The sequence below is a fragment of the Hemitrygon akajei genome, chromosome 11 (genome assembly GCF_048418815.1).
Source record: "Hemitrygon akajei chromosome 11, sHemAka1.3, whole genome shotgun sequence".
NCBI classification, from domain to species: domain Eukaryota; kingdom Metazoa; phylum Chordata; class Chondrichthyes; order Myliobatiformes; family Dasyatidae; genus Hemitrygon; species Hemitrygon akajei.
Genome location: NC_133134.1, coordinates 23,837,253 through 23,851,015, shown reverse-complemented (window position 1 = coordinate 23,851,015; position 13,763 = coordinate 23,837,253). Strand labels below are relative to the sequence as shown.

The 13,763-nt window shown below is 41.3% G+C and overlaps 1 protein-coding gene and 1 long non-coding RNA gene across 2 annotated transcripts in view; one reads left to right on the top strand and one right to left on the bottom strand.

Annotated features, from left to right (window-relative positions):
• The window catches only part of LOC140735408 (uncharacterized), a 31,426-nt gene that overhangs the window by 1,923 nt on the left and 15,740 nt on the right, over positions 1-13,763 (top strand). The window lies entirely within an intron of this gene.
• The window catches only part of LOC140735407 (lysosomal dipeptide transporter MFSD1-like), a 46,987-nt gene continuing 42,671 nt past the window's right edge, over positions 9,448-13,763 (bottom strand). The window contains exon 13 of the mRNA XM_073060441.1: positions 9,448-10,474. Coding sequence (XP_072916542.1) covers positions 10,367-10,474 — 108 coding nt within the window. The 3' untranslated portion in view covers positions 9,448-10,366. The remainder of the gene's footprint in view (positions 10,475-13,763) is intronic.

Here is a 13,763-nt window from a genome sequence, read left to right as displayed (position 1 = left end):
GCCATGGAGGGATTGTCTATAGAGTCTCTGTGGGTGGAGATTAGGAACAGGAAGGGGTCAATAACTTTACTGGGTGGTTTTTATAGGTTGCCGAATAGTAACAGGAATATTGAGGAGCAGATAGGGAAACAGATCCTGGAAAGGTGTAATAAGTACAGAGTTATCGTGATGGGTTTAATTTCCTAAATATTGATTGGCATCTTCCTACAGCTAGGGGTTTAGATGGGGTGGAGTTTGTTAGGTGTGTTGAGGAAGGTCTCTTGAAGCAATATATAGATAAGCCTACAGGAGGAGAGGCTGTACTTGATTTGGTATTGGGAATTGAACCTGGTCAGGTGTCAGACCTCTCAGTGGGAGAGCATTTTGGAGATAGCTATCATAATTCTATCTCCTTTACCATAGCATTGGAGAGAGATAGGAACAGACAAGTTAGAAAAGCGTTTAATTGGAATAAGGGGAATTATGAGGCTATTAGGCAGGAAATTGGCAGCTTAAATTGGAAACAGATGTTCTCAGGGAAAAGTACGGACGAAATGTGGCAAATGTTCATGGAGTATGTGTGTGGAGTTCTGCATAGGTACAGTCCAATGAGACATGGTAGGGTACAGGAACCATGGTTGTACAAAGGCTGTAATAAATCTATTCAAGAGGAAAAGAAAAGCGTAGAAAAGGTTCAGAGAGCTAGGTAATGTTAGAGATCTAGAAGATTATAAGGCTAGCAGGAAGGAGCTTAAGAAGGAAATTAGGAGAGCCAGAAGGGGCCATGAGAAGGACTTGGCGTGCAGGATTAAGGAAAACCCCAAGTCATTCTACAAGTATGTGAAGAGCAGGAGGATAAGACGTGAAAGAATAGGACCTATTAAGTGTGATAGTGGGAAAGTGTGAATGGAACCAGAGGAAATAGCAGAGGTATTTAATGAATACTTTGCTTCAGTATTCACTATGGTAAAGGATCTTGGTGATAGTAGAGTTGACTTGCAGCAGACTGAAAAGCTTGAGCATGTAGATATTAAGAAAGAGGATGTGCTAGAGCTTTTGGAAAGCATCAAGTTGGATAAGTAGCTGGGCCCAGGTGAGATATACCCCAGGCTACTGTGGGAGGCGAGGGAGAAGATTGCTGAGCCTCTGACGATGATCTTTGCATCATCAACGGGGACGGGAGAGGTTCCGGAGGATTGGAGGGTTGCGAATGTTGTTCCTTCTTTCAAGAAAGGGAACAGGAAATTATAGTCCAGTGAGTCTTACCTCGGTGGTTGGTAAGTTGATGGAGAAGATCCTGAGAGGCAGGATTTATGAGCATTTGGAGAAGTATGATATGATTAGGAATAGTCAGCATGGCTTAGTCAAGGGCAGGTCGTGCCTTGCAAGCCTGATTGAATTTTTTGAGGATGTGACTAAAAACATTGATGAAGAAAGAGCAGTAGATGTAGTGTATATGGATTTTAGTAAGGCATTTGATAAGGTACCCCATGCAAGGCTCCTTGAGAAAGTAAGGAGGCATGGGATCCAAGGGGACATTGCTTTGTGGATCCAGAACAGGCTTGCCCACAGAAGGCAAATAGTGATTGTAGACGGTTCATACTCTGCGTGGAGGATGATCACCAGTGGAGTGCTTCAGGGATCTGTTCTGGAACCCTTAATCTTTGTGATTTTTATAAATGACCTAGATGAGGAAGTGGAGGGATGGGTTAGTAATTTTGCTGATGACACTAAGGTTGGAGGTGTTGTGGATAGTGTGGAGGGCTGTCTGAGGTTACAGCGGGACATGGCAGAATATAGTATTAATGGTAAGACTCTTGGCAGTGTGAAGGATCAGAGGGATCTTGGGGTCTAAGTCCATAAGACGTTCAAAGCAGCTGTGCAGGTTGACTCTGTGGTTAAGAAGGCATATGATGTATTGACCTTCGTCAATCATGGAATTGAATTTAGGAGCAGAGAGGTAATGTTGCAGTTATGTAGGACCCTGGTCAGACGTCACTTGGAGTAATGTGCTCAGTTCTTATCACGTCTCTACAGGAAGGATGTGGAAACCATAGAAAGGGTGCAGAGGAGATTTACAAGGATGTTGCATGGATTGGGGAGCATGCCTTATGAAAACAGGTTGAGTGAACTTGGCCTTTTCTCCTTGGAGCGATGCAGGATGAGAGGTGACCTGATAGAGGTGTATAAGATGATGAGAGGCATTGATCATGTGGATAGTCAGATGCTTTTTCCCAGGGCTGAAATGGTTGGCACAAGAAGAGGTAGGTTTAAGGTGCTTTGGATTAGGTACAGAGGAGATGTCAGGGTTAAGTTTTTTACTCAGAGTGGTGAGTGCATGGAATGGGCTGCTGGCAACACTGGTGGAGGTGGATACGATAGGGTCTTTTAAGAGACTTTTGGATAGGTACATGGAGCTTAGAAAAATAGAGGGCTACAGGTAAGCCTAATAATTTCTAGGGTAGGGAGATGTTTGGCACAACTTTGTGGGCTGAAGGGCCTGTATTGTGCTATAGGTTTTCTATTAAATATACATAAAGACTTATCCATGCTAGAATCTCTCCTGTAATATAATGGGTCTTAACATTTAGTTGCTTTCTGTTGTGTTTTAAAACTGCTTAATCCTGTAACTTTCCACTAATTTTTGCTCTGTTATATGCCTTGTTTTTGGCTTTCGTGTTGGCTTTGACGTCTCTTGTTAGTATGGTTGTGTCATCTTACCTTTAGAATACTCCTTCCTATTTGGGATGTATACATCCTGTGCCTCAAGAATTGTTCCAGAAATTCCTGCCATTGCTGCTCTGCCGTCATCCCTGCCAGTGGTCATTTCCAATCAATTCTGGCCAATTCCTCTCTCGTGCCTCTGTAACTCCCTTTTCTCCACTGTAATACTTATACATCTCACCTTAGCTTCTCCTTCTCAAATTTTAGGGTAAATTTGATCACCTTGCTCCTTATCACACTTATAACACTTGCTCCTAAGGGTTATTTTACCTTAAGCTCTCTGAATTCAAGTTCATTACACACACCCAATCCAAAATAGTTGAATCCCTCGTGGGGTCAAACCTGAGATGCTCTAAACGTCTATTGCGTAGGAGGTCTAGAAATTCCTCTTGTTGGAATCCAGCACCAAACTGATTTTTCCCAACCTACCTGTATATTGAAACCCCCATGACGATTGCATTATTGCCCTAATGTCAAGCATGTTCTATCTCCCATTGTAATTCGTAGACCACATCCTTATTACTGTTTGGGGGTTCTGTATACAATTTCTATCAGGGTCTTTTTACCCTTTCAGTTTGTTAGCTCTAACCACAATGATTCAACACTTTCCAACCCAATGTCAGCTCTTTCTAATGATTTAATTCAGTTTTTTTTTACCAACAGAGCAACATAACTTCCTCTGCCTTCTTGCTTGTCCTTATGATACCATGTATATCCTCGGACATTAAGCTCCCAGCTACAATCTTCTTTCAGTCATGATTTAGTGATGCCTACAACATCATCCTTGCCAATCTGTAACTGTGCTACAAGTTCATCTACCTAATTCTATATACTGTGTGCATTCACGTACACCTTCTGTCCTCTATCAAACATTGCAACTCATCCTGTTGACTGCAACTTTCTCCTATCAACTGCCCCTCCTCACTACAAATTGCCTCTATTTGTAAATCAGCTAGCTCATCTTCATCTGCCTGTCCTACGATATTTCTTGCATTGAATTATACGAAGCTCACGACACGAATCTTACCATGCTCAACCTTTTCATTCATAACTTTGCCTGAAGTCTTACAGATATCTGGCTCCGCAACCTCTCCACTAACTGTTCTGGCATTCTGGTTCCCATCCCCTGCAACTCTTGTTTGATTGCCACTGTTCAGCATTAACAAACCTTCCCAATAGGGTATTAGTCCCCATCAAGTTCAGGTGCAAACTGTCCGTTCTGTCCAGGTCCCACCTTCCCTGGAAGAGTGCCCAATGATCCAAATATCTTATGCCCTTCCTCCTACACCAACTCCTTAGCCATGTGTTAAACTATGTAATCTTCCTATTTCTGGCCTCACTGGCACAAGGCATGGGTAGCAATCTTGGGATCACAGCCCTTCAGGCCCTGCCCTTTAACTTAGCACCTATCTCTCTGAATTCCCCATGCAGAACCTGGTCACTCATCCTTCTCATGTCATTAGAACCTACATGGACCGAGATCTCTGGCTGTTCACCCTCCCACTTAAGAATGCTGGGATTTCCCAGACCCTGGAAGCTGGGAGGCAAAATACCATCTGGAAATCTCTCTCACTCACAGAACCTCGTGTCCGTTCCTCTACCCAACAAATCCTCAATCACTAAATGTGCCTTTTCTCCCCACCCCTCCCTACCGTTCTGAATCGCCGAGCCTGACTCAGAGTCAGAGACATGACCACTACAACCATCCTGTTATGTCAACCCCCTCTCCCCCAACAGTATCCAAAGTGATATAGCTGTTTGGGTATGCAAAATTATTTCCCATGGTAGGGGATTCTAGGACAAGAGGGCTCGACTTCAGGATTGAAAGACATCCCTTTAGAACTGAGATGTGGAGAAATTAAGTTGTAAATCAAGTCAAGAAGAAAAGAAGCTTATGAAAGGTTAAAATAAAACTAGGTAATGTTTGAGATCTAGAAAATTATAAGGCTAGCAGGAAGGAACTTAAGAATGAAATTAGGAGAGCCAGAAGGGGCCATGAGAAGGCCTTGGTGAGCAGGATTAAGGACAACCCCAAGGAATTCTACAAGTATGTGAAGAGCAAGAGGATAAGACGAGAGAGAATAGGACCAATCAAGTGTGACAGCGAAAAAGTGTGTATGGAACTTGAGGAGATAGCAGAGGGACTAAATGAGTACTTTGCTTCAGTATTCACTGTGGAAAAGGATCTTGATGATTGTAGGGATGACTTACAGTGGACTGAAAAGCTTGAGCATTTTAACCTTACAAAAGAGGATGTGCTGGAGCTTTTGGAAAGCATCAAGTTGGATAAGTCACCGAGACCGGACAAGATGCACCCCAGACTACTGAGGGAGGAGATTGCTGAGCATCATCAATGGGGACAGGAGAGATTTTGGAGGACTGGAAGGTTGTGGATGTTGTTCCATTATTCAAGAAAGTGAGTAGAGATAGCCCAGGCAATTATAGACCAGTGAGTCTTACCTCACTGGTTGGTAAGTTGATGGAGAAGATCCTGAGAGGCAGGATTTATGAATATTTGGAGAGTCAGCATGGCTTTGTGAAAGGTAGGTTGTACCTTACGAGCCTGATTGAATATTTTGAGGATGTGACTAAACACATTGTTGAAGATAGAGCAGTAGATGTGGTGTACATAGATTTTGGCAAGGCATTTGACAAGGTACCCCACATAAGGCTTTTGAGAAAGTATGAAGGCATGGGATCTAAGGGGACATTGCTTTATGGATCCAGAACTGGCTTGCCCACAGAAGGCAAAGTGTGGTTGTAAATGGATCATATTCTGCATGGAGGTCAGTCACCAGTGGAGTGTCTCAGGGATCTGTTCTGGGACCCCGGCTCTTTGTGATTTTTATCAATCACCTGGATGAAGAAGTGGATGAATGGGTTAGTAAATTTGCTGATGACACAGAGGCTGGGGGTGTTGTGGAAAGTGTGGAGGGCTGTCAGAGGTTAAAGCGGGACCTTGATAGAATGCAGAACTGGGCTGAGAAGTGGCAGATGGAGTTCAACCCAGATAAGTGTCAGATGGTTCATTTTGGTAGGTCAAATATGATGGCAGAATATAGTATTAACGGTAAGGCTCTTGGCAGTGTGGAGGATCAGAGGGATCTTGGGGTCTGAGTCCATAGGACACTCAAAGCTGCTGCACAGGTTGACTCTGTGGTTAAGAAAGTATGTGGTGCGTTGGCCTTTATCAATCGTGGGATTGAATTTAGGAGTGAAGGGGTAATGTTGCAGCTATATAGAACCCTGGTCAGTACTGTGCTCAGTTCTGGTCACCTCACTACAGGAAGGATGTGGAAACCATAGAAGATGCAGAAGAGACTTGCAAGGATGTTGCCTGGATTGGGGAGCATGTCTTATGAGAATAGGTTGCGTGAACTCGGCCTTTTCTCCTTGGAGCGACGTTGTATGAGAGGTGACCTGATAGAGGTGTATAAGATGACAAGAGGCATTGATCATGTGGATAGTCAGTGGCATTTTCTCCAGGACTGGAATGGCTAGCATGAGAGGACACAGTTTTAGGGTGCTTTGAAGTAGGTATAGAGGAGAAGTCAGGGCTAAGTTTTTTACACAGAGAGTAGTGTGTGTATGGAATGGGCTGCCGGCAATGGAGGTGGAGGCAGATTCAATAGGGTCTTTTAAGAGACTCCTGGACAGGTATATGGAGCTCAGAAAAATAGAGGGCTGTGGATAACCCTAGATAATTTCTAAGGTAAGGATATGTTTGGCACAGATTTGTGGGCTGAAGGGCCTGTATTGTGCTGTAGATTTTTTATGTTTGTATGTTTCTAAATTACTTTAGTCAGAGGGTGGTAAGTCTGTGGAATTTGTTGCTATGAGCAGCTGTGGAGGGCAAGTGAGTAGGTGTATTTAAGGCAGAGATAGATAGGTTCTTGGTTAGCCAGGGCATCAAAGGGTATGGGGTGAAAGCAGGGGAGTGGGGATGACTGCAAAAGTTGGGTCAGCCCATGATTGAATTGGCCGAATGGTCTTATGTTGCTGATGGGGATGGCCACAGGGGTACTCTGCACTGGTTCTTTTTAACCTCTTTCCTTTTCCTGACTGTCACCCAGTTTCCTGTGTCCTGCACCTTGGGTGTATCCACCTCTCTATCACCCATTCAGTTGAATGATTCGGAGTTCATTTGGTTCCAGTTCCAGTTCCAATTTCTTAACGTGGACTGTTAGAACCTGCAACTGGATGCACTTCTCGCGGTTCTGGTCGTCAGGGATGCTGGATGTCTCCCTGCCTTCCCACATCTCGCAGAAGAACCATTCCACTCTCCTGCCTGGCATCTCTACTGTCCTAGCTGAGCAGATATAAAGAAGGAAAGGAAAAATAATCTAACCTTGAGGTTTTCCTTTTTAAACCTTCTCTGACTCTAGCCTCTCTTTGCTGAAGCCTCAAAGAGCTAAATTCTCAAGATCACCTATCTGACTCAGTCCATTAAGATGCCGGCCGCTGCCCTTGCCCCTGCCTATCTTTAATTTTCTCTTGCTAATCAATCCCAATCGTGGACTGGTTGCTGGTTAACGCTCTATTTCACTGAAGTGACCCGCTGCTCCCTTTTCTGTGGTCCTGAGTGAAACTCCCCCCTCTCAAAACTTCTGATGTTCGGATTCGTCGCTGGTCAAAGCTTGTTGTTATGTTGTGGGTATAATATCAAAGAGAATTAATAACAATAGTGCATGTTATTTTGCTAAGCAATCGTATCAGGATATATAAACAATGCACAATTCGCCACATACTTATTGTAACAAGCAATAAAATATGAATATTTTGCTTTATACTGGAAGAAAATACATGGATCAGTCTCCCCCAGGGATTCCACAATAGCCTAGCCATTTCTTCTTAAACTTCTCACAAAGTAGAGACAATGTACCTTTGTCATGATTACATCCATGGCGCTAGCCCCAGGTTACATCCACCAAGATGGACGGGGTTGAATTTGAAGGGCTTTCTCTAAGAGATTCTTCATGTGCAGCTGGCTCCTCAGTCCCACCATACACAGCCTTTGTTATGACAGCGAGGAGTAGGAGGATGAAATCTGGTCCATCTCCTTCTGGAATATGCATTTGCCAAGAAGCTCTGGAAATGTATGCAGTGGTCATTGGCAAGGTTCATCTTACATAGTTGTGCGAATACAGGACTCTGTGCTCTCTGTTCTGTACTCTTGCCACATCCGCACACTGAGGTAAACATCAAATGCCCCTGTGATTAACTCAATGAAGAAAACACTTTGTCCTTCATCCAATGTCCACAGTGCGAGGTTGTAGGGACAGTTTATTCAGGTGTGCATAGGTTCTCTCTGCTGTCCTGTTCAAAGGTTTATATAGTATTGTTGACCATAAAACTCTGATCCACATTCTCCAGTATTCCAAGCTGTCATTGCCAACTTTGGCCAGTCTCTCAATCTCTTATGTGGAACAGGAAGAGGCGCTGAGTATGTTCGAACAGTACGCAGTGGGATTAAGCAAGAATAGATTATTGCTTGGTTCAATATGACCCAGCCCAGGGGTTTCTCTGAGGAAAAATGGCTTTATCTGAGAAGCAGCAGGAGACAAGGATTTGGAGCTGCCAGATGCCCCTGTTACCAATGGACATGTGGCATGACACTTGGAACATCAGCCCAAACATGATTACCCACTGGTCCTGAATCAGCACCATCCCCAAGGATAGGAATGAGGTAAGTTTGGTTTACAAACAAGAGAAAATCTGCAGATGCTGGAAATCCAAGCAACACACACAAAATGCAGGAGGAACTCAGCAGGCCAGGCAGAGTATATTTGACATTTTGGGTCAAGACCTAACATCAGGACCAAGTTACGTTTGGTTTCCTGCTCCTATGGAAGGAAGTGAGGTATGAATGTTACTGAAGCATGATCTCACTAGCATTCCACTTGGCCTTTGATCACTGGACAATAGTAATACCTACATCAGGCTGCTGTTTATTGATTACAGCTCAGCGTTCTACACCACCATACCTCAGTTCTAATCAACAAGCTGCAAAACCTGGGCTTCTGTACCTCCTTCTGCAACTGGATCCTTGACCTCCTCATTGGGAGACTACAGTCTGTGTGGATCAGAAATAACATCTCCTCCCCGCTGACAAATCAATGTTGGTACACCTCAAGGATGCATACTTAGCCCACTGCTCTACTCTGTCTAATCCCACGACTATGTAGCTAGGCATAGCTCAAACAACATCTGTAAATTTGCCACTGACACAACTATTGTTGGCAGAAGTTCAGATGGTGATGAGGAGGTGTACTGGAGTGAGACAGATCAGCTGGTTGAGTGGTGCCGCAACAACTTTGCACTCAACAGTAAGTCCAAGGAATAGACTGTGGACTTCAGGAAGGGGAAGTTGAGGGAACACACACCAGTCCTCATTGAGGGATCAGAAGTGGAAGGAGTGAACAGTTTCAAGCTTTTGGGTGTTGACATCTCTGAGGATCTATCCTGGGTCCAACATATTGTTGCAATTACAAAGAAGGCACTTCAGTGGCTACATTTCAATGGGAGTTTGAGGAAACTCAGTATGTCACATTTGTTGCTGTGCTTCAAGAGATACCAATAATTGTACACTATTTCAATGAGAAACAAAAAGCAGCCATGAAAATGATTGCTTTCTCAGCTAAAGACAAAATGGTCTCCAAGATAAGGACACATCAGCAGACCATAAACTAAAGGATGCCCATTAACAAAATGAAGGTAGAAATTAAGGATTCCGAAGTTGACGAATTTTATGATCAAACCAACATATATATTGGCAATTCTATAATTTCAGTTTAATATTGACTTACAACCATGATTACATAGATTGACCAAACCGCTCATAAAACCATCCAAGTAATAATGTTTATCTTGTGTAAAATCTAGTACACTCTTGAATTAGAAAAATATATCCAAACAGATATGCACATACAGTTCTCTCTAACTTGCATAAAACTATGCTTCTCTTAAATCAAAGTAGTGAGAGTGACACCATATAACCACTGAAAGCAAATATACTTTAAACGTAGTGTCTAAGACTTCTGAAGTATTAAGCCTATGTCATGACGTTGCAAATTTGCCTGACAAGTCCTATAGGAATGTAAAATATTTTCTTTTGCAAATATATGTGCATCAATCCCAAGAGTGAGTTCAGAACAGGGGAACAGAAATTCTCAGCTTTTATTCCTTGACAACAATCAAAAGATTATCTGTAATCTTACAGCAAGATCCCTTGTCTCTGCAGAAATTGCAACAAATAAATTACCCATAAGCTACAAATGTTGTAAAAGTTGACTAACACCTGAGAGCAGGTTATATCATTTGCTGAAAATTATTACAGCACCATAGGCATTATAAGACTTATTTAAAATGTCCCAAACTGGGATAGTGGTGGAGTCAAATTTATTAGGGACATTTAAGAGACTCTTGAATAGGCACATGGGTTGAAAAAAAATCGGAGGACTATGTGGGAGGGAGGAGTTAGAATAATCTTTGAGTTGTTAAAAGGTCGGCACAACTTCGTGGGCCATGGGAACTGTACCATTCTAGGATCAGCTTTGAAATGACACATGAGAATTGATTATACTGGGAGAATCACACTTCAATAACAGAAAATAAACCAGTTAATATGGAGAATTGTCCATTTTCTCTCTTAAACCCAAAGAGCTCAGTTGTCATTGTCTCTGTCTCTTGACAGAGGAAATATCTCTGCTGCTGCTTTGTTTTTCCTTTTTGTAGCCTCAAGCTGCTTGGTGGTTTTGTTCAATGTGTTACCCTGAAAGGAAAGATAGAAAGAAATACCAATGTTAATTGACAGCTGTTGATACAGGAAGACTTATGTGATCCAGGAGAGGGGACAGGGATTGCATTTCTATAAAGTGCCCCATATTGTAGATGTAAGACTGGCAGTACATTTGCCAACAACTGCCTTCTGGGAAATCATCTTTGTACTTGTCACCAAAGAGTTAAAAGGTTTTAGGTAAGAATAGGCTTTAATTAAACACAACCGAAAGCACTTTGATTATGGAGTATACTGAAAGTTATTGCAAAAGTAAAACAAGATGTGCTGCAATGATCATGACAGGTCATTCCTTGGTAATGCAGCGTGAGGTTTAAAAAGAAACCAGGTGCTTAGAAGATTTTTCGATGGGCTGCAATCATAACAGTCTATTAGGCATTTGGCAGGGACCAATAAAGAGAAGTGAATTGTAACAGGAACGGCAATTGTGTGAGTGGACGGTGTTAATTGTGATTAGGCTTGGGCAAGAGCAGATCTTTTGGAAAACACAGGCAGAGGTTCGACGTAAGTTGGCTCTAAGTTTCTTTTCTCTGCCAGTATATAGCTAATCCACTGAGAATGGGTCCAGAGTTAATGGTATGTTCCCTGTGCGAGATGCGAGAAAGTTGGGAGACCTCCATTCTCCATGATAACTGTATAGTATCTGCACAAAGTGCACTGAGCTACAGACTCCGCCTTCCGCCTGTGGACATGTAGATGAGATTTTAACTTTATTCAGTCAGATCCTGCAGACTGACAGTTATAATTATTTCTAACATAAGAAGCACCAGAAGAAATCCAGAAACAGGCAACGGTAACTTTAAAAAAGCTGACGAGACTTCAGAGGAGCCACCCTGGGAAATGGATTAGAGTCTCAAATCAGCTATATCATTGCTGAATTAACTCAACTAAAAGAAAGATTTCTCCCCCTGAGGAAAAAATTGACTCTTTGAGTCTTGATCTTAAAGAGGTTGGTCGTAATACGGCTGATATTTCTTCTCGTTTGGAAAAGGCTCAACAACGGCTCGTTGATTTAGAGGCTCGCTCTCGTCGGAACAATATTCGAATTGATGGATTAAAAGAGAAATCAGAATATGTCGACACACTGGATTATTTTGCTAAAATGTTTCAATCTTTATTTCCGGAGGCTTGCCTACAAACTGCCGGAGATTGAAATGGCTCATAGAGTTGGTGCTTTAAAATCCTCGGATCAAGGCAAAAACAGGCATGTCCTTGTGCGTTTTCTTCGTGTTAGAGATAAAGACCACATTATTAAACTTGCAAGAAAACAAAGGTTGTTTCAATTTCAAAGCTCTGAGATTCTCTTCTTCGAAGATTTTCCACGTGAAATTTTTCAGAAACGTTCTGGATTCGCTGCTGTAATGCGTACGGTTTATCAAAGACAGTTGCATCCATCTCTTCAATACCCAGCTAAATTAGGGCTTTTCGTCAAAAATTCTGGGGTTTGTATTTATGAGGACCCAGAGTTTTATTAATTCTCTCCCTGACGAGTCTGGAGTCTGAAGTCTGAAGTTTGAATGATTTACTACTGTTTGATTGTCTCGCGACATAAGGAGTGATTAATAAATCAGAAGATTTGATGGGTATAAAAAGTGTTTACCTTAAAATGTACCTTTATCTCTGAAATAGACTGGTTTGGATGGTTTTAACCTCAGAAGACATAGCGAGAGAACTGTCAAAAGACTAGATAACTTTGAACCATCTAGAATTTTTTTTTCTGTTTGCAGCATTTAAATGAACTAATTGCTTTTTTGCTTTGTATGCTTTTGCTCAGGACTTGTAAGTAATTATCTGGGTTTCTTTACATTTTCAAGATAGATTTGATAATTTTAAAATGGCAACACACACAAAATGCTGGTGGAACACAGCAGGCCAGGCAGCATCTATAGGGAGAAGCGCTGTTGACGTTTCGGGTCAAGACCTTTCGTCAGAAATGTCGCCAGCACTTCTCCCTATAGATGCTGCCTGGCCTGCTATGTTCCACCAGCATTTTGTGTGTGTTGTTTGAATTTCCAGCATCTGCAGATTTCCTCATGTTTGCATTTTAAGATGGTGATTGATTTTCTTCTGAGCAAATATTTCAAGATTTTTTTTGGACATGTTTTTTTTCCTTGTATAATGTTATGAAGGTTATTTTCAAAACTGAAGGTGGTTTCTAATAACTTCTTTTCAACTCAAATGTAATGAGCTGTATGTCGACTGTAATGAGATATATATCTAGGAGAGGAAGGCAGAGATTACTCTTTTCATTTTTACCTTCTATTCAGGCAGGTGGAGTTTATAATTGCTTTTCATACATTCTTTTGGGTTTGCATCGATCGATATTGACTTATTTCTGGGCTTTATAGGTTGGGTGGGTTTTTTCCTTTTTTCTTTTATTTTTTATCCACATTATGGAATTCCGGAGCGTACGCAAATTATTATTATTGTTGTTTATCACCGCCATTCTCGACTACCTTATCCTGACATGCATCTAACTACTTTTTTAGATATAAAGTTTCATGATGATATTTAAACAGTTAAATGTTTTAAGTTGGAACATCCATGGTTGGAATAATCCTATTAAGAGTAAGAAAACATTTAAAACTATTAACTGATTCCAACCTGATATAATCTTTGCACAAGAGATCAGGTTATGTGATAAAAATCTCTAGTGATAGAGAATATTCCTTTTTCTCAAATGTTCATAATAAATATTCGAGAATCGACTATTTTATAGTCGACCCTGGACTTCTATTTAATGTTCAGAAATGTGAATATGATGCAATTGTTATCTCTGATCATGCTCCCTTAAATCTGAACTGAAAGATGTTGCTTCTACAAGTCCACTTTGGCATTTTCCAGAATATTCGTTACAAAGCTCAGAATTTGTTGAGTTTATTGAAAGTCAGATAAAAGAGTTTTTTCTCTTTAATATTACAGGAAACATCTCAAAGTTAGTACTTTGGGATACATTAAAAGTTTATTTACGTGGTCAGATTATTTTATATATAGCTAAGCTGAAGGAACAGACAAGAATGGAATTAGATAAAATTTCTAAACAAATTAAAGATTTGGATAACATCAATGCAACCTCTCCAAATGTTGATTTGTTTAAAAGAAGAGTGGAATTACAATCACAGTATAATTTATTACTAACTTATCCTATTGAAGGATATTTGCTTAAATTGAAAAGTCAGTTTTATATTTTTGGGGATAAAAATAATAGGCTCTTAGCTTCCCAATTAAGGGCAGCTAGAGCTAAAAGACAAATTTTAAAGATTCG